The 26640-nt window shown below is 42.9% G+C and overlaps 2 protein-coding genes across 4 annotated transcripts in view; one reads left to right on the top strand and one right to left on the bottom strand.

Annotated features, from left to right (window-relative positions):
* Positions 1–26640, bottom strand: part of mmd (disintegrin and metalloproteinase domain-containing protein mind-meld) — a 235908-nt gene that overhangs the window by 118333 nt on the left and 90935 nt on the right. The window contains exons 14-20 of one of the 2 annotated variants that reach the window (XM_075679576.1): positions 24343–24424; positions 13688–13775; positions 12914–12965; positions 12738–12846; positions 12571–12669; positions 7295–7366; positions 4400–4495 (exon numbers count right to left, since the gene is read on the bottom strand). In XM_075679576.1, coding sequence (XP_075535691.1) covers positions 4400–4495; positions 7295–7366; positions 12571–12669; positions 12738–12846; positions 12914–12965; positions 13688–13775; positions 24343–24424 — 598 coding nt within the window. The remainder of the gene's footprint in view (positions 1–4399; positions 4496–7294; positions 7367–12570; positions 12670–12737; positions 12847–12913; positions 12966–13687; positions 13776–24342; positions 24425–26640) is intronic. The other variant, XM_075679577.1, reaches the window with a different exon arrangement.
* Positions 1–26640, top strand: part of LOC142571317 (uncharacterized) — a 52814-nt gene that overhangs the window by 1297 nt on the left and 24877 nt on the right. The window contains exons 2-3 of one of the 2 annotated variants that reach the window (XM_075679579.1): positions 3065–3220; positions 18266–18523. In XM_075679579.1, the coding sequence (XP_075535694.1) occupies positions 3215–3220; positions 18266–18523 (264 nt within the window). In that variant the 5' untranslated portion in view covers positions 3065–3214. The remainder of the gene's footprint in view (positions 1–3064; positions 3221–18265; positions 18524–26640) is intronic. The other variant, XM_075679578.1, reaches the window with a different exon arrangement.

Below are 26640 nucleotides of genomic sequence, written 5' to 3'. Positions count from 1 at the left end.
GTGCATGTATGATGATAAGTTATTGGTTATGTCATTAATATATATCAGAAAGAGTAAGGGACCAAGAGCGCTTCCTTGTAGTACACTGGATGGAACATCTAATAGGAATGAGGAGAAGCTGTTAGCAAAAGTAAACTGCTACCTCTTAGAAAGAACATTTCAAAACCATGGTAGAGTTAGTGAATCAAGTTTTAATGATGATAACTTCAAAAACAGGTGACAATACGCTACGCGGTCAAAAGCTTTAGAAAAATCCAGAAAGATGCTGTCAGTTTGAAGGTTTGAGTCCATGTTAAAATGTAAATCTGTCGTAAATTCAAGCAGTTGCATTTCGCACGACAAACCTCTCCTAAAAACATGTTGATTATAAAAAAAGAACTTGTTCGATTCTAGATGATGGTAAACATGAGATGCAATAATATGTTCCATCATTTTACAGCATATGCACGTTAGTGATATCGGTCGGTAGCTCTCAGCGAAGTTTTTGTCAGCGTCTTTGAAGATGAGTGTGACTTTGGCTGTTTTCCAATCTTGGGATATCTGACCTGCCATTAAATATTGATGAAAAATGTGGAATAAGAACTTGCTAGATATTGAGACTATTTTTTAGTAATTTAGAGTTAATATTGTCAATGCCTGCTGAAGACGAAACTTTCCAGTTATTAATAAGCTGAACAATACCATCAATAGTAATGTCAATAGGTTCCATGTACTGGTAATGTAAATCTAGGTCTGCAACAATGGGCATATTAGTAATACTTTCTTTCATGAATACGGATGAGAAGAATTTATTAAAAACTTGAGCGCACTCACTGTTAGGAATAGAAATGTTTTCACTGTGTAACGAGATGGCATTAGCATGCCGTTCAGGAGATAAAATTTGCCAGAACTTTCTGGGATTAGATGTTTCAGTTTGCACATTCAGACAAGATGGTAAGTCATGACCGTGCTCTAGCTGTATCAGAATGAGATAATGCAAACCAAGGTAATGTTAGCCAGCACTGAAGCATAGTACTCAACCTGACGGCACCATGTATCTGTGATTGTTTCTACTATGCTTTGATCAGCAATGAAAAAGAAAAAAAAATGAAGTCCTGCTTAGTACAAATCTCTTAGCAAATCATGCACTGTATGCTAACAGATTCAAATGGCCTTCAGTATAACAGAAAAGAATTAATCAGAAGTTTCACTTTAGATAAGCATTCTTTAAAACATTGGATTGTGGAGAAGGTTGTTGTTGTAGTGCGCTAGCTGGCAGTAGCACTCATGCGCCGGAATGGTGGCACCACCGCTCCGCTACACCCAGTGCCACCAGTGCGCCTCTCGGAGCGTAATGTGGATGTTCCTTTATCAAAGTGTCAAAGGCACCAACGAGATCAAAGTTAAGAAAGCGCTTCTGTGGCACAGAAAATGACTAGTGCCGCCCCTCAACAAGACATGACAACTTCCCTCTCTCGCAATGCCCTCGCTGCCTCCTCAGATGCTTCTATGTCCGAAGAGGCGTGCTCTGCCTCTCTTATGCTTTTGAATTCTTTTACGTTACCACGGTGGCGCCACCAACAGGACTCCTCACCTTTGTCGTGCATGCAGTTCTGTTTATATTATGCTTACGAGCTCACCACAGGAACGACCATGATTCGTCAATCTGCTCTTGTGTCAATGTCGTTGGTGCGGTGACAGCTGCCTCAGTTATTATTAGCACTTTTCCACGGCTCCCAATGTGTGCAAGAAGGGAAGACAAGATAGCTCGCACTGGACGGTGTCATTATTTCATGAGCGATGACTCCAATGTCGGGCTCTGTGTGGTGTGCGTTTCGTCCAGTTTTAAAGTTGTGTGCAAAGCAGCACTTTTATTCAAGACAGTGTCATTGGCTCAGCTCTTGACGTCGCACCAATTCGATTACTTGAGTGAAGGAGATGATAGTACATCATGGGAATCTCCAAAGTTACCCCAACCATAGCCTTCTATATGACTTCTGTGCCTGCCAGATTATTGCAAAATGGCTATCGTCTATGGAGGTGCCCCTTACGTAGAGTCACCATATTGAGGGTAGTTACACCCCTTGCCAGGTGCGAGGCAACCACCATGGTACAACGCTGCCACCAAGTAGCAGCAGCAGACGAATAAAGTTATTTGCACTCTTCACATAAGAATGGTTTTGAGCAGCGGTTGCAGGCTGTTCAGACAGCCCGCCAGAGAGTCCACCGTAAGTGGCACCTGCAGCAGAAGTTCCAACAGCGGCTGCTTTTTGTTGCTCTGCTAATAATTCTGCAAGCAAAAGTGTGCTGCAGCTTTTTCATTGATGCACATGCTTTATTTTTTGTCAGCAGCGAGCACCAAAAATGTAAAAAGTGTGAACGAGACAACTCTACGTGTCACTGCCATAGTTCAAACGATGGCCACTTCTCGTTGGTTCGCCAATGATCCAGCAGGCACAGAAGTTATATAGGAGGTTATATACGACTGTGCTACAATTAACAACTGTAGCACACGTGTGCTGTTATCGTCATTGTGATGACATTAGGCATAAATAAAATTCCTTTCAATTTGAAATACTATTGCAAGAAACAGCCATCATCATCATCATCATTTATTAACCCTTAAGGACCCTTAACAGGGCATTACATGGGGGGGGGGGGGACAGTACTGAAATAAAATATAAAGGAGCGAATGCTATACAACAATGAATCAACTACATTACAAGTACAGAGCGCGCACACACGCAAAAAGGATACAGTAAGGAGCAGTGGAAAACACAAGGCAAAAAAAAAGGGGGGGGGGGGTAGAACACACATCCTTCTGATAGAAGGCTTGGATGGAGCAAGTAATTAGGAATAAGCTAATAAACAAAGATATACTTTGTAATAAAAGATTGACACCCAACAGGACATTGAAACACAAGACAAAGTGTACAAAGCATAATTTTAAATCAATATCTTCTATTGGACAACGCCTGTATCGTAAAAGTGATGCGAGAAAAAAAAAAAAAAAAATGTGTAGATCAAGTTATTTAACGAAGAGTGTAGTTAAGGGCTGCCTCAATTTTTCTGGATTTCTCTCAAGAGCAACTGCTTCGGGAAGGCAATTCCAGCCTTCAATGGCTGCGGGAAGAAACGTTTTGTTGAATGCAAGAGTCGAACCATGAAGGCGTTGGACGCTGTTGGAGTTGAACAGGCGGCGAGAAGTTCGAGCGGGTGGCAGTAACAGTGTACCATGCAGGTGAGAAAAGTTGTGATATAGCTTATGGAACAGGCTGAGACGTGAGATTCTGCGTCTTACTGCTAAAGGGGGTAGTTCATGAGTTGATTTAATGTGGGTTACGCTGACGTGTGTATTATAGTTAGATGAAATAAATCGGGCAGCACGATTTTAGACCGACTTGAGAGAGGTAATTAAATAATCTTGGTAAGGGCTCCAAATGGGAGAGGCATATTCGAGTTTGCTCCTAACGAAGGTTTCGTAGGCTATTTTCCTGATTTCCGGGGGGGACAGACGTAGTGTTCTTTTTAAGTAACCTAGCGACCTTGAGGTATCATTTACAACATTCGAGATATGCTCTGACCATGTCAGTTTACTGTTAATGAGGACGCCTAGATATCAGTAAGAGCTAGCATGTGATAAAGCTGTCGAATTAAGGGAATATTGAAAAATCAGATTAGTTTTTTTTGTGTGAAGGGTGCTTGCACTTAAATATGATATATGCACTGTTGTAAGTCTGTGCTCATGTGTCTTAGCCTCTTGTCTGTCATCATGTTGTGTGCGAAAAGCTTCATTCATGTCCTACCAACATGCCCAAACAGTCACCTTAGTTCCTTTATAGGTTTTCTATGAGCTGTAACAAATATCAGCAACTGTCTGTTTAATTTATTTTCACCAGTACTAGAGATGTGAACAAGTTTAAAAACTAGGCCTATACCTTCACGCTTTCTATTACCTACTATTCTTTTTCTTTAAATAGTGAAGGTTCAATTTGGTTTCTTTACAATACCAACAAATTTTTTAAATTGTTTGGTTGCGTGTCATGAGTGCTGTGTTAGACCAAAGATGCATGAATCTTGTACAATTATGTGTACTTGAAAAGCATGTATGAAACAATGATATATATATATTGTTCTTGTACTGTTTGAGGATATTAATAAAACGAGGCGACTGATGCTTTATGTTGCAGCTGGACCTGATTGCCCCTGTCTTGGGACATTCTTTATCAGGAACGTCAGGAATTGCAAAGGCAGACGGTGCACAAATACACGAACAATCCAGTGCACATGGCCGACTGCATACCTGGAACAAACACTCTTCACCAGCGCTTGTCGTAGATGGCGCTACTTGTCCAGCTCAAAAGAGCAGCGCACGAGATTGACAATGCGATTTTCTTAGGATATGATGTGCAGCACCTACCTTGCAATTCTCACAGCATGGCCCTGCAGAACAGTTTGCTTCAACACGCAGCTTGCATGTGATTGGGTCACAGCAGGGGTCAGCCTTTGCACACTCCTGGAATGACACAAAAATGTATTTTGGAAAATAACTCTTTAGTGAAGACTGAGAAAACCACTTTGCTAATGTTTCTAGAAAGCATTCTTTGAGAAGACAATGAAATGGCTGAAGGGCAAGTTTCTTGAGTCCTTGTTGATGCAATTGAATCTGTGAGAACTGTAGTCCTTGTTGATCAAGCTTGAGAACAGCAATACGCCATGGAGACTTGACATCCTCATGTGTCATACCAGTCCTTGCTTATGCCCTCACTAGGGCAGGATCAACTCCAAGACAGCTGTTCAACAGCCACACAACAGAGAACAAAGCACTGGCTCTAATGCAGAACTTAATGTTATGAACAACAAACTTGAGCAGTGCATTTTGAAAAAAACACCTCAAGCCAAGTCAGCCCCACCCAAATAGTTCAGTTCATCCAACTGGTTTACTTGCCAAGGCACAGATGTTTATTTGAACTGAGTGAGACAGAACTATGTTTGTTGAACACAAATTAGTTCTACAAACACAAATCCGTCATGTGTTCATGAATATTTGTATATGTATATGTCAAAACTGAAAATAATAAGAAGTAAGTATGTACTTGTCTTTGTCCCCCATGAATCCCCGAATTGAATAGTCAATATATTCACAAATCTGAATGCTTTCTTACTAGTTTTTGTATACTTCAAATGATCAGCTGTGCACAAGCAAACATGGAACTAAGGCACAAATTCAATAACTTGCGTACCAGCCATCATAACTGATATCGTAGCATGGCAAGCAGCATTGCTCAGGGGCTAAACTGCGGCAATTTTCACTAAAATTTAATTCAGACATAGCACTCAACATTCAGGTATTGTTTGGCGGCATAGTATACTTCACGCGGAGATACAGCACCAGTGTGCTCCCTTAAGATTACATTTGAACATGCTTCCTAGCAACATTCTTTTATATAACACGATCGAGGGCTTTTCATAATTCTATTGCTGTGATTTCCTGCTAAATGGGCTTAGGTGAACACTTCATAAGTCAGCAGCCAAGCCAACACCACGGTAGAATGTTGTACGGTTTCATGGTGTCAGTTGCCCCTAATGGCTACTACTGTGAAATTGTTATGTCTGTTCGTAACAGACAACAAATCTCATTGAGATTTTGATTCCTCCTTGAAAAAAATGGCCACAGAAACACTTTTCATGCTTCAAGTGATGTTTATGGAGGAAGCGCTTAATTGTACAAGAGCTTTTGAGTGATTTAAGTGGTTCCAAGTGAAGAGATGTGCATCAAAGACCATCTTCATTATGGCCAACCTTCAACCAGTGGTGCCTACAAGAATGTTGAAAAGGTTGCACAAAATAACCAACTGGATTCATCACTACACAACTGAGAAGGAGCTGGTGCGATTTGGAGTGCTTGTGAGTGGATCTTGAGAGTTGCATTTGGGTATGAGACACATAGCCGCAGAGCTCACCAAAAGGAGAAAGAAACAAAACAAAGAGCATTGCAGGATCTGAAAAGTCACACTTAACAGAACCCAAACCTTCTTCGAAAATCATCACAGAAGATGAAAGATGATGTTATGGGTATTTAAATAAAATTCCAGGGTTTCATTTGTCAAAACCACCATAGGATTATGAGGCACGCCGCAGCGGCGAACTCGGGATTAATTTTTGACCACCTGAGATTCTTTCATATATGCCCAATGCACCGTGCATGAACGTTTTTGCATTTCGCCCCCATCAAAATGTGGCTGCCATGGTTGGGATTTGATCCCGCACCCTTGGGCTTAGCAGCACCATGCCAAAGCCACCATGGCAGGTGTGGTGCCATGGGTATGACCACGAAAACTAGCCCAATGTGTTTTCATTCCAAATCCACCATTAGCCCTCCATAAGAGGCCAAAATTGCTCAGGCCCAACTCATAAGGGCAGGCACTGTGCCTGCATGAGCGGGGCCTGAGCCATTTTGACCAATCACAGAAGGCTAGTTTGAAAAGAACAGTAACAGATCAGAATAGGTTTTGCTTTCCCGGCCAAGTTTTGAGCTTATTAAAGACACCTGCTTCATCACGAGCAAGAAAAAAGGGAAAGAATGCAACACATGCACTTGTGTGAAGTGGTTTCTTTCTTCATCGGTGTTTGTAAAATTGTAAGGCGAGAATTTGTTCCTCCTGGACAGACTGTCAATTAGCAATTTTAATTGGAGATATTGAGGCGATTGAGAAAGAATGCGCAAGGGAAGCACGCAAAATTGTGGAATGTGGGCAATCACGACAGTGGCCTAACTTTTACTACTTTGTTTGTGACGTTACATTTAGCCTTTTAGAGATGGGCTGGCATTCCCCAGCAACTCTGTTTGTTATACCAAGTGCCTTGTCATTTTATTTTTTATTTCTTAAGAAGAGCTGATAAAGAAAGATGATTTGTTACGATAAATAAAGTGAAGATAACTTTACAGGGACCACTCAAGCATTAAGCTTGAGAAGTTCCAGAGTTGTTTCGAACAATGGGAGAAAAGGTTGGACAAGTCTACTGACTCTGATGGAGATTGCTTGGAAGGAACCTAGGTGCTTTTTCTTCTAAATGAAAATAAAATTTTTCTTTTGGAGACACTCCAGTTTTTTTTTTCTCCCTCATAGTGGCACCATGCACAGACGATGCACATAAACAGTTCAGATTCAAAGGTGTGTGCACAAATGCTAATGGTGTAAGTCACCTTCAGGTGTATCTATAATTTGCTTGCAAGAAAAGCAAAAATTCAAAACTCAAACCCTCCCCCCCTTGTGTGATGTTGGTGTGGTAACTGTGCAAGCAGCCTGCTCACCTCCATAGTGCCGCAGTCGCAGTCTTCATCCTGCTCCTTGATGCCATTGCCACATGAGCGAAAGTCTTCAAGCTGTGGGAGTGCAAAGAGCAAGGGAAAATTGCTAAAGCAAGCACCTTGATGGCAATAGTAAGTTCAAGCATTCTCTGCCGAACCAATGGGCATCACTAAATAAACCAGCATGAATGCTGCAGAACAGAAGCGTTAATGTTACTATGTGAGCCGTGTAATTCTCTCAGAAAAGCAACTTCAAGAATACTGCAACAGTGAAGCACTAACATTTTCAAGTGGAGACTGTGGTGGAAAACACAGTAGCACCAGAACATTGTATATCCTGCATGCAAAATAGCTAGGCTTAGAGGAGCCAGTAAGGCCAAGCAAGCAGCAAAAAGCACACGAAGCTTAAGGAAATCGAAGAAAACCAGCAGATCAACAACTCAAAGCTAATTGATGCAATTGTGCAGGCGGGGAGTCAACGAACTCGCTGTTTGCCAGACCATACTTTCAAGGTGCTGCATGAATCATTTTTTGGGGGACCCAAATGTAGGCCAACATCCTATCACATAACACCTCAGTGGAGTGATGTCGCCAGTAGACCAATACTCCCAGCAGACTAGTATAGCAGTGCCATTGTAGCTTTCAGCGGACCAATTCATTACCATGTTTTGCAACATGCGAGTCTTCTTTTTGGAACTTTGCCTTCACTTTTCATTCTGCTTGCAAGAATAAATAAGTGAGCCAGCACTATTGATTTTTACATATTACAACTGCTGACTGACTTTTTGAACCAAGACAAGGCTGATAAAGCAGCGCAGAAAATAGAGTAGTCAAGGAAACCAAAATTGGAGTAAAAATAATTGGTGTACCTTACATCAATGGCAAAGCTCATCGGTGCACACTTTGTTCAGTCATGTGTTATATGATCGACTAAGATTTTATGGTAAGCATGCATTTTATGTACTACACGACGCAGCACACATTGATGCAACATTAGAAGGTCACAAACAGCCCGACCATGCATTGCTCTAAAGCCACAAATGCATTCAAGGGAGTGCGATGGCACGTGAGCTTTCCCGCTTGCATTGTCTAGGTATGTTATTCTGTATTCTAGGCTGGCCATTAGCTGTCAGCTATGAATTTGCGTGCCACTTCTAGCACATAAGTTGATCGTGTGCAGAATGTCTGTCTGTTGTTGACTAAACCGATGGTACATGATGACAACCAGTAGGACCACAGTCGTAAAGCTTCCAGTTTGTGTAGCTTTAACACAATGTCAGAAAATTTTATTGCACAAAGCAGAAATATCTTAGGAAACCTGAGCTGCTGATGTGGTGGTGTAGCGTGACACTCAATGTGTATGTTTTAAATTGTTCCCATCGGCAAGATAAACGAGATAACTGAAATAACATTCGGCATAGAGAAAGCAGGTGAAGTGAAGATGAGGTTTGCAAAATTTTAAGGCAATGAGTAGATTGGTATAGTCACAATTTATCGCTAAAATAATGGCACAGACTTGGACATTCTAGTGAAAGTGAAGCACTGTTGTTTGCAAATGGTTTTCAGCACAGCAGTAGATATCGGTGTTTCTGTCACAGACAGGTCTTTGTGGTCTAAGATGTCTGTCAACAAACTGTCAACACCTTCACGGTTGTCATTGGCATGTCATTACTGTCATGCCACCATTCTCATTATTGTTTTGCCATTGAAACATGCATGTATATTATTTTGCTTGTGTGTTAATAAAACAAGCAAGAACAATCTACCTATAATTAAACTGCCTTGTGCAATAAACAATTTGGGGATGCAAAGAGTGTCCACAGGGGATATGTCAGTGATTGCATGTAACCTTTGCGAGTACACTACTAGTAGAATTAATTGTGACCTGAACACTGTCACAACATTATCTATTAAGGTTGCTTAATTGAGACAATTGTCCACATAGAAAGGAGGCACTGATTTACCATTGCTTCAGCGTAGTTTCTGCTTATTTTATCTAAACAGCATTCAAGCAACATTCAAGTGACACAAAATCCAGCTTATTCCTTTCCGATTACATAACACCAGCAGTTGATACAAAGTATGCAGCATCCTTGCCCAACATCATTTGGGAACAATACATATATATACACTTACACCTTAATATGGTGAACTTCAACATAACAAAATTCTTGGTATAACAAAGAATTTAACTTTTCATAACCTTTTGTCCATAGAACCCCATGTATGTAAAACCTCAATTTAGTGAAGTGTGTTTGTATGCGATTTCAATATAATTAAATTTTGCTTCTGCTGCAAAGAAATGCCGAGACAACAAATGGAAACTTCTGCTGACACAGATGATCAAACGAGTTAATTACAAGCGGTGGCTTGCAAACGCACCTCTCAAACTGTGCACGGCACGACAGGAGCGACTGCTGAGGTGGAGCTGCATCGTGTTCCACACAAAGTCCAAGTGTGGGAACATCCTATCCCGTCCCACGCACTTTGTGCTTTGAGTGCGAGTGCAAGTGTGCGAGGGTTAGACAAGAAAGAGTGCCGCCTTCCCACGTGAGCAAAGGGACAGAACGGGAGGGGAGCGAGCTCATGGCAACGTCATCAAGCGCACATGATGGGCGGGGGGGAAGTTTACTGCCGCGTCTCGGCCGTGGCTGTGAGCACGGTTCAGCGCATCTGCAGCCACGCACCCTGCTTGAGAGGTAATAAGCCTGTGCGCTTAGGATTGGAAGTTGCATAATCTCAAGTTTTGGTGACCCATTAGAGCGAGAGGCAGATGAAGCATTTGCTCCCCACTGCTGGCACTTTTCGTGACAGCGTCGTCCCAATGCGGGTGTCGCTACCAGCTGTAAGGGCTGAGTACCGGCGAAATCATGGCTGGCTTCGCCTAATTCGTACCACCGATGTGAGGATATCGTCAGCATGGCATGAAACTGTATCATTCGTCGCTGACTACTGAATTCATCAAAATGAATTGTTTTCTAATTCAAATTTGCTTTTCTCGATTGCCCGATAATTCAAAAAATTCTGTGGCCCCTTTCCATGCAAGAAAAATCGATCAGAAAATGTCCTTATTTGTATAAAAAAGTTGAATTGCAATACAATGAAATTTCAATATAACGAAGCAAATTTCCAATTTTACCTACTTCGTTATATCGAGGTTTAATTGTATTTACTTATGCATGGCTTCATATTGCGAGGTAAGTTGTCTCCTTTTCCTTCTGCCACAGCCATTTTGGGATGGATGTGCTTTACTGACAAATCTTTAAAATGCCAATAAATAGTAATACACTGTAAGACACCAGTAAGACACCAGAGGAAATGGTATGATTGCGAATTGAATAAATTTGAAAACATATTTCTTTCAAAATGTAACTGAAAGAGTGACACTTAGCAGCATAACCTCAGCCGCCCGAACTGGACCAATGTTTTTCAACATTCAGCAATGTATATTGAGCAATGGAGATTGTAGATTGCAAGGTTTCCCATATGCTGCTCAAAAGATCAAGCAGCAGCACAGGCATTAAAGTCACAAGCAATAGTTAATTTTTATGCGTTTGAAAATTTGCTGCACAATTGTCAAACATTATGCAATATAATATGACATTCATCCCGTTACAACAATTCTGTGGTAACTATTTCTGCTGTTGAGGTAACGAACACATGGAAAGTCAAGGAAACGTACCACCATAAGATGTGCAGTCACGTCCATCATTTAAAACAATAATATCTGTAAGACAGAGCAAGCACATTATGTTGAAAAACATCACTTGCTGTGTGAACTTTCAAGTCTTCATTATACACTGTCCTGTTGAAGTACCTAGACATGGCAGCGATGTAGAAAGAATGACCAAGTATGACTGAGGAAATGTTCAGAGCTCTTAGGCGTCCTTTTCTGCGTTGAGCGTCGGTGTCAGCGTGTCGTACCGACGAACCGAGCGAACAAGCATAGTGAAACATGAAAGCAAAAGCGGAGCGCGGCAGGAGGTGAAAGTGGGGGAGGAGGCTACAGTGAAGGTACGAGGTGCAAAGCAGTGAAGCAAAGGGGAGACGGCCTCCAAATGCGCTGTGTTGCCGGCGGTCGCCGCAGCCACACTGGCCGATCTCATCTACGCTTCCACGGGGGAGCTAGGGTGGCATGAGGTGGGGAGGGCTGCACTCGTCCGCGGCGCCAGCTGCTGATGTCAGTCCACAATACCAGCGCATGTGACAGGGATCACTGCTCCTGCAAGGGGTGATGGTGAGCGGCTACGAGTAAGGCTCGATGTGACGCTCCCTTGGGTGTTGTTGCCGCTGACACTGGTGGCATGATTTCCTTGCAATGAAGGGCTGCTCTCGCTGTAGGTAGAACGAAAGCGTGAGAAGAAAAGTGTAGTGCTGTGCAAGACGGGCTGTGCCGTGACGATGGCTACGATATGGTGGCAGAGTAGCGCACATTGTCTGTATGGAAACAAAGTGCTGCATGAGCAGAGGTCTGCCTGCAGCAGCTGCTGTGAATCACACCCACACGACACCCACGTGCTGCCTCTCACGATCTTCCCGATTAGCAAGGCAGTCACGCAAAACCTCACTCTGTTTGCAAAGTGCCACATGAGACAGATTGTCCATGCCAGCTATGCTACTCACAGCGTTCCCTTCCTAATCTAAACCGTGTACCTATATAATCACAATACAAAATATTGGCAAGCAAAATGAAAACACGTATAGAGCTGCGCTCAAATTTCACATTAGGGGGTATCGTAATCACCACTGAACTTTTTTACTTGGTCAGCTGCTACATTATAGTCATGCACAAATAAAGAATACCAAAAGGTGCTTTGATACCATGTCTGTTGTTTAGCTTGTCCCCAGGATGACAAGAATCTGTATTATACAGCTTAACAAAATGTATGCTGTTGTTAGAGTAGTAGTAGTAGTAGTAGTAGTAGTAGTAGTAGTGATGGTGGTGGTGGTGGTGGTGATGCCTTGAGAGGCAAAACAGTGGAACTGCAACACAATAACCATGGCCTGGCAAACCATCTTATGGTACGATCAAATGCCTCAGCTATTACGGGCCATTGTCTTGCCAGAAGTGGCAAGGTGTGTACAACTTTTCAGGCAACACTGACCTACTCTACTGTGCAGCTAGTGCTCAGATGAAGACAAACATGAGGTCTAAGCAGACAGACTAAAGGCTTCTGGCATTATGTATATGGCAGCTGCTCGCCCACTGTTCTGCAGACAGCACACTACACTAGCCTTTCCAAGCCCTCTGGACTGCTGACAAATCTAGGAGTGCGTGCCTTTGTCACGCCTTCGTCAGTACTTCCGTGAGGTGCCAACGGTGTGCAGTGAATTGGCACTGACGAAGGTCCCTGAAGGTCACCACAGTCCAAAAGAACCTGGAACACATCGTGTGGACATCACAGCGTCAGGGAGCCGCTGGCTGCCACCCTCTTACACGCCTTACCTGGCCAGGCTTGTTGAAGAGGCAGATGCCATGGCCAATGCGCAGTGCGTTAATGTACTCCTCCAGGCTGCATGATGAGAAGTGGTACGGCTGGATGTGGTTGGTTCCTCTGCAAAGTAAGCAAAAGTGTGGCACAGTGCAGAACAAGACTCCTTCTTGTAAACAGGCTTACTCACAGAATGCCAGGTGCCATTATGCAGCCCCACGAGTCCTGGCACTGGCAGTTTCCTAGAGAAAAAGGTCATTTGCACCGAACAAGATCATCTCTTCCCATCGGTGGATATTCACGCCACCAAGTCACAAAAGGGTTGTTTCCTCATCAATCCAGCTCAGAAATTAGGCGAACAATTTTGTGAGCGCATAAGAAAGTAGCCAATGTGCCTTTCAATTTAAGCACAGATGCATTGGCTGCAATGAGGCTTAGTCTTTCTTCTTTATTGAATCTCACCTTTCTAAAAATTTTGTGGTTCATGCTAGGCACATTGTGTACTGCACCCAGGCAGGCTGTTGCAGCCTACCTAGTGAATTTTCTGCGCCTAGCTCACCCAATCCAAGTTCAAGCTGTGGGCATGATGGGATGATGACAGTGAAATCACTAAGACAGAATGACTACGATCGAACAACCATGGTGACTTGACAATGCAGGAATGATCACAAGTAGGAGTGTAAAGATAGGAATGCCATCCTGTGTGTGAGCTATATGACATGACAGTAGCCAGCTAGCCAGCAGCAGCAGGGAATGTCGAAGGAATAGGCAACGAAAGCTCTGCTGTAAAATGTCAGAGAATGTGGCATACTATGCTGGAGAGCCTGTATTAATGATAGCTTAATATTCACATACGCATGACAATGGGTGCCTGAACATGAAACAGTTCAAGTCAACATTAGGATTAACATCTAGAGCAGTATAACTGGAGGTACTGCCAAGTTCAACAGATAATACCACTGACCTCCGTCGTCATGGCTCATTCCAAGATTGTGGCCGAGCATGTGAGTCATAGTACTGGCCACCAGATGGGGCTCGTACACATTTGTGTCCTGCACATGCAAACAGAAAATGCCATGTACAGCAGAACCTCGTTGATATGATCCCGCTACATACAATTTCCCGGCACCAACGTTCACGATGGATAACGCGAAAAATGACCCGACTCAGTTACACTTACTTTTTGCTCATTCATATGTTCTCGGAAAACGGGATTTTTTGGCACCAACATTCAGTACATTGCCAAACTGCAATCGTATGATATGTTTTCTGGTCACTAGATCACATGTAAAGAAAATGCACGGAGTGCGCGCGATTGAGACTAGTAGCTGCTTGCCGCGGCACCTTCACTGCAATACTCACCTGCCCATCTCACGTGAAAATGCCGGTGTGCACTAGCGGGTATGCACATGACATCATCCGCCAGGTGTGCTAGCGGTGCCCGCCATAACTGTAGAAGCGAGGCATCCCATTTGATCATTGTCAGAAGTAAACAAGAAGGATAGAAAAGCAGCTAAGAAATTTTGGGAACATCTCAACTCCTTGAGTAATAAGACTAGCTTCGAGCAGAAGTTTATAGTTACAGCTCAACGTGTTCGGCTAGAAGGAGATAAGGCAATGGAACATATAAGAACAATGATGACAAAAAAAAATTTAAAGAACAATCAAACATTGCATGTACTCCATCAGACGAAGATAGCCTGGTTAGTGCAGTGGCTCCACTTGAACACAGCGAGTAGGAAAGGACAGAGAATTTCTAGTAGCATGCTGACAGGTGCCGATAGAATTCCTATGTTAATAAAGACATTGGGCCCAAAATCTAAGCAAGCATTAAGAGAGGTAGTGAGCAAAACGATAAAGGACAGTGGAGCCCCCATTGGGTGTAGACTAAGCAGGATATAATAAGGGAAAGGAGGACAGAGCCGACATAAACAACTATTGTCCCATAACAATGACTTCAGTGGTTTACAGGGTGGTGATGCAGATTGTAAAGGACAGACTGCAGGCATGGGTGGAGTGCGAGGATGTGCTGGAGGAACTACAAAATGGGTTCCGGAAACAAAGGAGGTTAGAGGACAATCTGTTCCCATTGACGCAGTGTATTGAAATAGCAGAAAAGGAACACAGGCCCCTGTGGGTGGCATTTCTGGATATCAAGAGGATTTGTGGGACATATTAGGCACACTAGAGGTGGAAGATGGAGTAAATAATCTTTTAAAAGATATCTATAAAAGTAACAAGGTGCTTATAAAATGGGAAAGAAAAGATATCTGAGCCTATAGAGATACAGCGGGGGCTCAGGAAGAAGTGCCCTCTGCCACCTTTGTTGTTTATGTTGTATCTACAAGGATTAGAGACCAAATTAGAGAGGAATAGACTTACATTCAACCTTTCTTTCTTCAAGCAAGTGAATGGATTGAACAGCCATTACCAGGACTGATGTATCCAGACAACATTGTACTTATGGCAAGCAACAAGGAAGATTTGCAGGGATTGATGGACATTTGCGGTAAAGAGGGAGATAGGTTAGGTTTAAAGTTTAGTAATAAAAAATCGGCAGTCACGATTTTTATTGATAACCAGGGCAGTGAGCATAGGATACAGGAGGTTGTGCTACAGGTAGTGGATGAGTACAAATATCTAGGCATGTGGATAAACAATGGAGCTGAGTACTTCATTGGAACATGAAAAATATATAACAACTAAAGGTAGCAGGAATGCAGCTGTGAAGAAAAATAGGGCACTGTGGAATTGCAACAGGTACGAGGTGGTGAGAAGGATTTGGAAAGTGGTGATGGTCGTTAGTCTGACTTTCGTCAATGCAGGCCTGTGCATGAGATCAGAGGATAGAGCAAGGTCGGAAATTAAGCAACGAGGGGTAGGTAGGCTTGCTTTGGGAGCACATGGAAATACACAAAACAGGGGGTGCAGGGTGACATGGGATGGACATCATTCAAGGGCAGGGAAGCTAGCAGCAAAACAGAATTCGAGGAGCAATTTACAGAAACGGCAGGAAAGCAGTAGGCAAGGAAAGTTTCCAGTTACTTGTACATGAGGAATGTTGACATAATATGAAGGAAGCGAGCCAGAAAATTGTCACGCAAATATTTGGACAATGACAGAGAAGCAAGCCAAGAAAATCACTTAAGAAAAAGGTTAAAGAAACACAGAGAGGTCTATGGAAAACAGGGATGCAGACAAAATCAGCACTGGAAACATATGTAACTTTCAAGCAGGAAATTTCCAAAGAAAATATCTACGATAATTCAAGGGAAAGCTCTTTGCTGTTTGAAGCCGAGACAAGAGTATTGCGGACTAAGACGTAGTCAGTCAAGTACCAAGGGATAGACACATTATGCGGTGTGTGAGGAGAGGAAGGAAATGAGTGAATACCTGATACTTTTCTGTAAAGGGCTTCACCTTACAGTTAAGAGCAATGGGGCAGACTTATTCAAAGCATTGGGGTTCAGAGACAGTGGAGGAAAAATAGAAATCGCGGTTAGAAATAACCGAATGGAAATCAAGGCAAGAATGAAATTTCACCTTCGATTAAGTACAAAATATATTATTTGTCATGGCTAGATGGTGTGTGCCGCCACCTGATTTAAAGGGTTCAGCCTCATCCATCCATCCATCCATCCATCCATCCATCCATCCATCCATCCATCCACCCACCCACCCACCCACCCACCCACCAACCCGTTTGTCTGTCCGTCCGTCCATCCGTCCATCCATCCATCCATCCATCCATCCATCCATCCATCCATCCATCCATCCATCCATCCATCCATCCATCCGTCCGTCCGTCCGTCCGTCCGTCCGTCCATCCATCCATCCATCCATCCATAACCGGTCGCGAGCTCACACTGCCTAATAAGCAGGCCTGCGTAGCCAAGCAGGTACCATCCCACGTCCTTTCTGACTTGGCTATTGAGTGGTACGTCGTATGTCAACGATGCGCTTAAGCACGTACGTGCGTGGGTTGAGTGAAGGAGAAAAATCACGCTATGAAAACAAAGTGCACTTATGTGACTGTGTTGACCCGCTCGAACTCAATGATGATGAGCTTCAGCATGATGTTGGACTACTGCTTTGCGTGGATCTCGCAGACATCAAAGATTACCTTGTGAATGAAATGAGCTTCGTGGCCCACAAGCAATAATTGAAAGCTTGAAAGTCAATGGAAGGCTGCAGTTATCTGACGAGCGGCTGGGTACAGCAGCCGTGCGTCAAAGTGCTCGCGTAACACATTCGCCTTCATTACGGAATTTACTGTGTGCTGTCCACTTGCATCATTAAAGGTAGCGTTAACGTCGCTTCACTGAAAAAAAAAAAAGAAAGAAAGCAGTGTGAACTAAACACTGTGATTCCAAAGCTTTGTCATTTTTATGTTGCGTCAATTCTGCTTGTCTCACCAAATCAGGTTTTTTTTTTTTTTTTGCCCTCCCAGATTAGTAATTCACAATCATTCAACGAACAGCCACTCATACCATGGCTTCTCATAAAAGGAGACGGCGAGGTGCTGGCTGCACACTGCACCTGCAAGGCAAGCCTTGCAGAGGCATGCTCGCACATAGCTGCTGTGCTCTTTTACAATGAGGCTGTATTGAAGAAAGATAACCAGGTATCGAAAAGAACCCAATCTGGGCAACATTTCTATCATCGGGCTTTTTTCTTATGTGATTGCTGCAGCCAAACACAACACAGTTCACCATGACACCGAAGCTCAGTTGACGCACGGCCAAGGCGCATAGTCTGTCCGGATGTGCAAACATTGTATGTGCACCAGTTCAATAAACAAATACCAACAGCACTGCTCACGAAACATTGAAACATCCGTGCTTATATATCAGCAACTGGTTAAGTCTACAAGGTGAACGGTGGGCCCAAAGATAGGGATCAGATGTTGAGAAAAACCACTGGCATTTTTTCGATGCTCTGCAACTGTAAACAAGGCACAGTTGCCCCAGCGACGCTGTCGCTGCCTCGCAGATCGAATTCAGTGCATATCATTGCACACCCCCATTCCGGTACCAGCAAATGTCCTCCTGTGTTGTCGCACAGCGCATTCACAGCTATCGTGTATCGCACACTTTTAGTAGGTGATAGCTCGAATGCACCGCCATTCCCAGCTGTGGAATGCTATCATATGGCACATTTTCCGGCCGCTAGATCCAGTGTAAATAAGAAAAAGCGGGAGGCGCGTGATTGAGAACAGCAGCCAGCCGCTGCGGCAGTTTGACCGCAATACTTGCCCGCCCATCTCGCGTAAAAATGCCGGCGCATACTCGGTTTCTAATCCCAGTACCAACAAATCTTCTCCTGGGTTGTCGCACGTCACATTCACAGCTATTGCTGCCAATCCTATTGCGATAAGCAACCACACCTATCTATTTTACAGCATGTGAAGCATAGTGCTGTTAAAAATGTACTGCGCATTTTGAGTAGGCGATAGCCCAAACGTGCCGTCATTCCTTCAAAGTAAATAGGCGAAAGCGCAGGGTGCACATCGCTGACTATGTGTCTTGTTCTTCTTGTACAGGCTTCGTTCCTGTCGTCCGCCAGCTCCCTTACTGCGCCTTCAGTCAAGCCGTTTACAACAGTGACAACATGCAATAGCGACGGTGAAGCTGCATGCTTCCCTCCATCCACGGATGATGCAGTGATTACAAGTCACGGGTTCCTGATGTCAACGAATTCAAGTCCTATAAAGACAGCACCGCACGATGGACTTGCCAGTGGGCACGGCGAAAGCGCAGGGCGCACGTCGCTGACTATGCGCCTTGTTCTTCTTGTACAGGTTAGTTACAATAACACAATCCGCAGTAATGATAGATTTCTAGTTGCACTGCCATGCCCACATGTGTGTATGAGTATTGCATATGAGTGTTTAAATTCTTGCAAGTTCTTGGTGTGCGGCTATATAGAAGAGAACCCGGGTCCAACCGTCGAGGGAATGTTCCAGTCATTAATGAGTGGCCAACATGCAATTAGAGAAGACATTGCTTCTTTGGAAGAACGCCTTGAGTCGACGGAGAAAGCGATACATGGTTTTGAAAAACTTTTAAACAACTTGGAAGGCAGTACGATTGAATTAAAAGCAAAAAAAAACACGAGAACGAAGAAGTAAATGCGACTGTAACTGCAGTATGGGAAACACTTAAAACCCAACAAGAAGAACTTACTGATTTGGAAAACCGCAGCCGCCGTTCGAATTTGGTAGTGTTTGGAATTTCTGAGGATCCGAATGAAACACAAGCGGTACTGCGGAATAAGGTTGTCCGGGATGTCTTTCAAGATAAGTTAGGAATAAACAGTACATTTGTGGCACAAATTCACAGACTTGGGAAAGCACCCACACGAAGGCCAGTCATTGCGTTCTTACAGGATTATCCTGAAAAACAAGCTCTCTTTAAAAACGCACACAAATTGAAGGGAACAGGCATATCGTTGCAAAACAGTTATTGGGCAGACACGCTGCGCAAGCACCGTCTGCTTTGGAGCAGTACGCAAGAAGAAAAAGACATCGGCAGAAAAGTTAGGCTTATTCATGATAAGATTCGCGCTGATGACGACTTGTTCTTTTGGGATGATGTACTGCACACACGGAAACTAACTGCAAAGAAAAAATAGAGCGCGAAATTGCGACCGAACCACACCAACTAGCAGTCACAGTCGCAGCATTTTCAGCTGCTTTCACTAAATGCCCAAAGTATAGTCAACAAAATAGAGAAACTGCAGGATATTTTACCAGTATACGATCCTCATGTGTGTGTTATATCTGAAACTTGGTTGCACAATGGGGTGCATGATGATAAAATCGCTTCGCCAAACCACCAGTTGTTTAGAAAAGATAAGTCTTCCCGAGATTGTGGCATTGCAGTTATTGCAAAGAATAATGTTGTTGTAAGGGAACTAGATCAGATAGATAATCATGAAAGTTTGTTTTTGAGTGTCTCTGTTTGGGGTAAGCCATTCATATTATGTTCTGTGTCATCATCATCATCATCATCATCATCATCATCATCAGCCTGATTACGCCCACTGCAGGGCAAAGGCCTCTCCCATACTTCTCCAACTACTCCGATCATGTACTAATTGTGGCCATGTCGTCCCTGCAAACTTCTTAATCTCATCCGCCCACCTAACTTTCTTCCGTCCCCTGCTACGCTCCCCTTCCCTTGGAATCCAGTCCGTAACCCTTAATGACCATCGGTTATCTTCCCTCCTCATTACATGTCCTGCCCATGCTCATTTCTTTCTTTTATTTCAAATAAGGTGTCATTAACTTGCGTTTGTTCTCTCACCCAATCTGCTCTTTTCTTATCCCTTAACGTTACACCCATTATTCTTCTTTCCATAGCTCGTTGCGTCGTCCTCAATTTAAGTAGAACCTTTTTCGTAAGCCTCCAGGTTTCTGCCCCATATGCGAGTACTGGTAAGACACTGCTGTTATACACTTATATAACACTACTTATACACTTATACATACACTTAAACACTTATATGTTCTGTGTATTGGACACCAAATGCTGATCATCACTTTATGCAGAAATTATATGATCACCTTTTGAAATATAGAGGAAAAAGTTTAATAATTACTGGTGATTTTAATCTCCCACAAATAGCATGGCAAAATTGGAGTTATGGATACAGTCTTTCCTCCGACTTACTCATTGATATCATGCTAACTTTCAGCCTTCAGCAGGTTGTCAGTGTATGTACTTGGGGAGGGAATATTCTTGACCTCTTATTCCTCAGCGAAGTTTTTGGTGAAGGAACCGTCGAAATTGAAACTGGCATTTCTGACCATAAACTGATTTCTTTTTCGTCATCGATGGCTGTGGATAATGTCAGACTACCCCGAAAAAAAATTCAGATTAGGGATTATGCTAAAGCAGATGATGAATCAATTATTGATTACTTGGACCTGCATCTTAAAATTGTCCAGGATGATGTCAAGCTTTCATGGCAAAGGTTTGGGGACACTGTTACTTATTGCATTGAAAGATTTATTCCATTGAAGGGGGTCAAGAAGCCTCCACCAAACCCTTGGATCAACAGAGATATCATCCAAACCAGGCGGAAGCTGAAAAGAATGAAATGAAAACAAAAAAATAGAGTTCGCATGTCAAAGAATTAAAAAATTAATTACTGGCAAAAGTTGAAGCTGCACGAGAAAGATTCTTCAATCATAGCCTTGCTGATTTTATTTCAAATGCTCCGCAGAAGTTTTGGTGCTATTTAAGTCAATCAAAAGAGGCAGCACATAAAATAAGCATTATTGGTAAAATGATTGAAGATGCCCAGATAATTGCTGAGCATTTTAATGATGACTTCTGGAGTGTATTCTCTGACCTAAATGAATTTGAACAATGCAATACAAATAGGTCTGTCTTGTGTGATATTACGATTTCCCGGGAAGGTGTTTTGGAAATGCTCCATAATATCAACGTTAGGAAATTTGCAGGCCCTGACAAGCTTCTTAATGCGTTTTTACGAAGGTATGCGGAACAGATATGTGTATTCTTAACAGATTTTTTCAAGTTCTCCTTAAATTTAGCAGAGGTACCATCAGACTGGCGTAAGGCAAGAGTTGTCCCAATTCATAAAAAGGGCGATCATCTCACAGTGTGAAATTATCGTCCTGTTTCTATTACAAGCACATGCAGCAAATTATTAAACCACATTGTTGCAGGCTTTATTCGTCAGTATTTGACAGATCACAATGTCCTATTTCCACTATAGCATGGGTTCAGAAACGGATTATCGACTTCAACTCAGCTTGTGTCAGTTGTTCATGAAATCTCTGAAGTACTTGACTTGTCCGGACAAATTGACATGCTCTTTTTAGATTTTAGTAAAGCGTTCGATAAGGTACCTCATGGAAAATTAATCTACAAGCTCAAGTGCATTGGTCTTCCTTCAATTATTATATCATGGATCCAAGCCTATCCCCGACATAGGCAGCAGTTCATAGAAATTAATAAATGTTCCTCAAGTGTCTGTCAGGTAACTTCGGGCGTACCGCAAGGCAGCGTATGAGGACCCCTTTTATTTTTTATCTATATTAATGATATAATAGACGAAATCCACGATGATGTGCATGTTAATTTATTTGCGGATGACTGTGTCATATTTAATAAAATAGCGTCACAAAACGACCACGCATGCTTGCAGAAGTCAGTTATTGCAATTTCTGATTGGTGTAAACTTTGGGGCATGGAATTAAATGTACATAAAACAGTCTTGCTGCGAGTAACATGAAAAAAGGAACCTAGTATATTTTCCTATGTTCTAAACGACACAAAAATAACTGATGTTGAAAAATACAAACACTTAGGTATGACATTCACTAACAGATTCTCCTGATCAGAACATATTTCCCTTACATGTTCAGCAGCTTTGTGCAAATTATGGTTCTTGAAAAGGAAACTTAAATAGGCACCGGTAAACACCAAAATTTTAGCATATAACCCATTCGTACGATCAAAACTTGAATATGGGGTGGTTGTATGGGATCCTCATGCCAAAAAGGACATCATGAATTTGGAATGTGTACAAAGGAAGGCCGTTAGATTTATCTTTGGAAAATATAAAAGAGAGGATTCCCCGTCCTTACTAATGCTTAGAAACAAAATCAGTTCACTAGAACATAGCCGTAAAGTTAGTCGTCTCCAGTTATTACATAGCATCATAAATGAAAAAATTGGGCTTCAAATGCCTCATTATGTAACGCCTCTTAAGCACGAAAAACAAGACATAGACACAACTTTTCCCTTATGCCATTATTTGCTAAAACAAAATCTCACATGAATAGTTTTTATCCACATACTATAAACGAATGGAATTCCCTCCCTGTTGATATACTTCAATCAGGAAACTTCACAAATGAGTTGGAAAACTATCTGTCACATAAAATAACACAACCATAAGCATTATTTCTCACTATCTTTCTTGCATCTTTGTGAAATTCTCTGTATTTTGTTATGTGTAGTGCCCGATTGCTGTTTGGCACAGTGTTTTCTATCCCACATATAAATTCAAATGTGTGATTATTTTTGTTGTAGTTACTGTGCTAAGATAAGCATTTTGATTTTTGTAACGTGGCTATAGGATGCATCTTTTTCATGCACTGCTTATATATATTTCTTGTTATTACCCTTTTTGCTTTGTCATTACCTGGTCAACTCTATTGCCCCTCCTGCATGGGCCAGTATGTTGGCCTGCAGCATGAATAAATAGTATATATATATATATATATATATATATATATATATATATATATATATATATATATATACACCTGGTCGCGAAGCTTCCAGGAGCCCATATGTTCAAAATATGGCGGTTTATCGGCGCTTCATGGGGCTTAGTGCCATCTGTATTTGGAGGGAACACTTCCGGCGGAAGAAAAAATAATGTGATGCCATATCCGTTAAAAACAGAAGTGACATCATTTTGTTTTCGAAGGGACGAAATTTGTTTTGTTGGCCTGCCTTTAGAGCGATATATTCAATTGCTCTGCCATTCGACTTGATGGGCGTTTCGAACTGTCAGCATGGAAAGCGATGCAGAAAAAGACCAGCCATACGGGTGTCGAAATCGCACCCCTGCACAGAACATACTTTCCTTGGAGGCCGAAGAAAGCTTTAGGTGTAGAGTGCTGATCCTATCGTCGGATGCCAAGCCCGTCGGCCAGCGCAGTCGCACGAAAATAACTACGCAATTATCTGGCGGTCGCAACTCACTACCTTTGACTGAACAGGTTAAGAAGCGATGAAGCTACCCGCATCACCAAATTCAGACAAACTTCGACAAGCAAGAAAGCACAACATGTGCGGGGGGCATATTTCAACAGGTGAACTTTACGAGCACGCCTGTCTGCACGTCTTAAGAGGTGCATTGCACTGCGAGTGATAGCGGCGTCAACGCACCCTGTAACGACAGGAGCTAAAAAGAAATGCATTTATTAATAATAATAAAATTAAATAAACATGTTTTCTTAACTCGTCAGGAATATATAAAATTTACCAGGAATGTTATTTTCGTTGAATGAATCTGTGTCTGGTTTGAATTAAAAAATGCTTCTTTCTTTCCCAATGTTTGTTCCCTCGAAACATAGTCATACTTCGCTGCTCCCATAACCACCCTTGGTGGTGTCGGTGACAATTTGTGCTGAACCGCTTTTCGCCCGAAGCTTCGCGACCTGTTTGGATCGACCTTGGTTCCTTTCTGCAGGTGGCGCGATGTGAGCATCACCTTTCGTTCCAGCGGCATCAAGCGTTGGCCACCAGCTCGATTTCATTTCGGTTTCCCGTCATCGTCTTAAAACACTATGCAATTTAATAGAAAAGCAACAAAACGTGTCTCTGGTCGTGGGAGCCCCTCCAGCTTGACGCGTGTCGGCATCTTGTGCTACTACGATTCGTGCAACGCTTTGCATTACGTAGATGTCTGCTACAGTTGAGTCTGTGCAACTTTTTAGTTACTTCAGGTCGTACGAAGTTAGTACATTCTTTCTCGCATTTTTTTCCCAAAACATATGAACGAGGTTCTATACTGTACTGCATCACAATGCTTATGCCATGCACAGAGCTTCATAAGTGCACTACTCACCTGACTTATTCCCACAGCCTTCGCTGTACACACAGTGTCTGGGATGGCCATGCCCACCTCTCGACTTGGAAAGTGGCGACCTCTGCACATATTACAAAACATCCTTGCTGCCAAGTCTGGCACAAAGACATCTCTTTTGTCATTACAAGGTACCAATCCCTGAACACAACACAAAATGTAACACAATCACAAATGTTGTGCAAAGGGGAAGTTTATGATGAAAATACCCTAAGAACCGTAATCACAGTGTGAACTAACATGTATAAATGATGCATAAGCTTAAAATAGCATGTCGTAGCATGACCTGCTGCAGAGGTACATGCCAACACGGGACCAGCTGTCCATGCACTGCACCGCAATAGTGAATTACTTATGGTGATATGCTGATGCCATGACGAACGACATACAGGAACCACATGTGCACCTGTTGAGGCAACTACATCAAAGCACATGTGTGGGCCATGTAATTGTGTAAGTAGACTTAAGAGCGCCTAGAATGTATTGACCAGTGCGCCAAGTGCTGGCAACACAGTGGCATAGGGAATGATGCCTGCATGTGTCACTGCAACACGAGACTCTGCTGATCTCCCACATGCCATGCGCTCCAGAGCAAGCTGGCCTGTGCACAGCCCATAGCTTTGGTTATCATCCTTTTTTTAGTTGTGGCTATATACTTACTTAACAAAAATAACAAATACAGCTTATTCACACTGACGAATGAACATGCCTTTCGCTGATTCTGATATCATTCGATATATGAGGGTAGATTTAGAAATAAGGTTCCCATCAATTTTAGAAATAGACAACATTGTTTATACTCATAGAAATTTACATCATTGGAGAGATGAAACTTTGCTCTATTCTTCTACATAATCACCATCTTTTTCTATGCATTTTTGTAGACGGTGCTCCAATTTCTGTATCCCAATGTTGTAGAACTCCACCACCAACACGTTGGGGAAGCGTTTCACCTCTTCTTTGACTTCATTGTCGCTCCGGAAGCGTTGGTCACTCAAATGTTCCCTTAACTTGGGGAACAAGTGATAATCACTAGGCACGAGGTCTGGACTGTACGGTGGGTGGGGCATGACAGTCCACCCAAAGTTTTTCAAAAGTTCCTGGGTTTGACGGGAGACGTGAGGTTAGGCATTGTCATGAAGAAGCGTTACACTGGCTGCCAGCCGTCCTCGTCGGCGGTTCTGAATAGCTTGCCTGAGTCTTCTTAGTGTTGCACAATAACTGTCTGAGTTGATTGTTCTCCCAGATTCCATGAAATCGATCAGCAGTATCCCCTTACGATCCCAACAAACACTGGCCATGACTTTGCCAGCAGAAGGAGTTTGTTTGAACTTCTTTGTGACTAGTCACTCTGGATGACACCACTGTTTGGATTTTTATTTCGTTTTGAGAGTGAAATGAAACACCAACGTTTCGTCTCCCGTAACAACGGACTCCAACAATCCTTCCTTATCTTCTTGACACTTTTGAAGAAACTGGTGAGCGCAGTCAAGGCATTTCTCCTTGTGGTCTGATGTCAACAGCTGCAGTACCCATCGAGCACGACACGTGTGATACCCCAATTTGTCAGTCAAAGCTCTTTCCACTGTACCATAAGAACTCCCAGGAATCTGAGCAACAAGTTCACGGACGGTGATCCTCCTGTTTTGAAGCACTTCACATTGGACCATCTTGATAACTGCCTCCGATACTGACGGTCTTCCCCTCCATTCTTCATTGTGGACTTCCTTCCGATCGGCACTAAACTCCTTGCACTACTTTCGCATGTGTTGAACGGACATACACTTGCCACCATACACCTCTGTCAACTGACGATGAATATCCACGGGTGGAGTCCCTTTGGCGTGCAAAAAGTGAATTACGGAACGAATCTTGCACTTGGCGGGATCAACAATGGGAACCTCCATAATGGATGGCTGCTGAGCCAAGAATGAGCGAGGCAGCGAAGTGTGGCCAGGGGGAATCGAGAGTGGGGGAACAGCCGCGTGCAGCAGTGTTGCCAGATTTCGCCTCGCACCTTCCCATGTGGCTGGAGCTCTTTGGGAACCTTATTTCTGGATCAACCCTCATATTTTGAGATTGCCCGATAATGCACATGTCTTTGACATCCGTGCGACTTTTCATCATGTATCAGACTACCATTGTAATTGCCAGTTACTCTGTGGGATATATTTAGCATATACATATATTAGCAGCAGCTTGGTACTTAGTGCACTGGCATGGACCTCCATTCCTGTGGTGGAAGTGTTCAGTGGGAGCAAATATTGGTCAGCCTTGTTC

This window comes from Dermacentor variabilis, chromosome 2, assembly GCF_050947875.1.
Source record: "Dermacentor variabilis isolate Ectoservices chromosome 2, ASM5094787v1, whole genome shotgun sequence".
In the NCBI taxonomy this organism is placed as follows: domain Eukaryota; kingdom Metazoa; phylum Arthropoda; class Arachnida; order Ixodida; family Ixodidae; genus Dermacentor; species Dermacentor variabilis.
The sequence above is the reverse complement of the archived record's forward strand: the minus strand, read 5'-3'. Positions and strand labels throughout refer to the sequence as shown.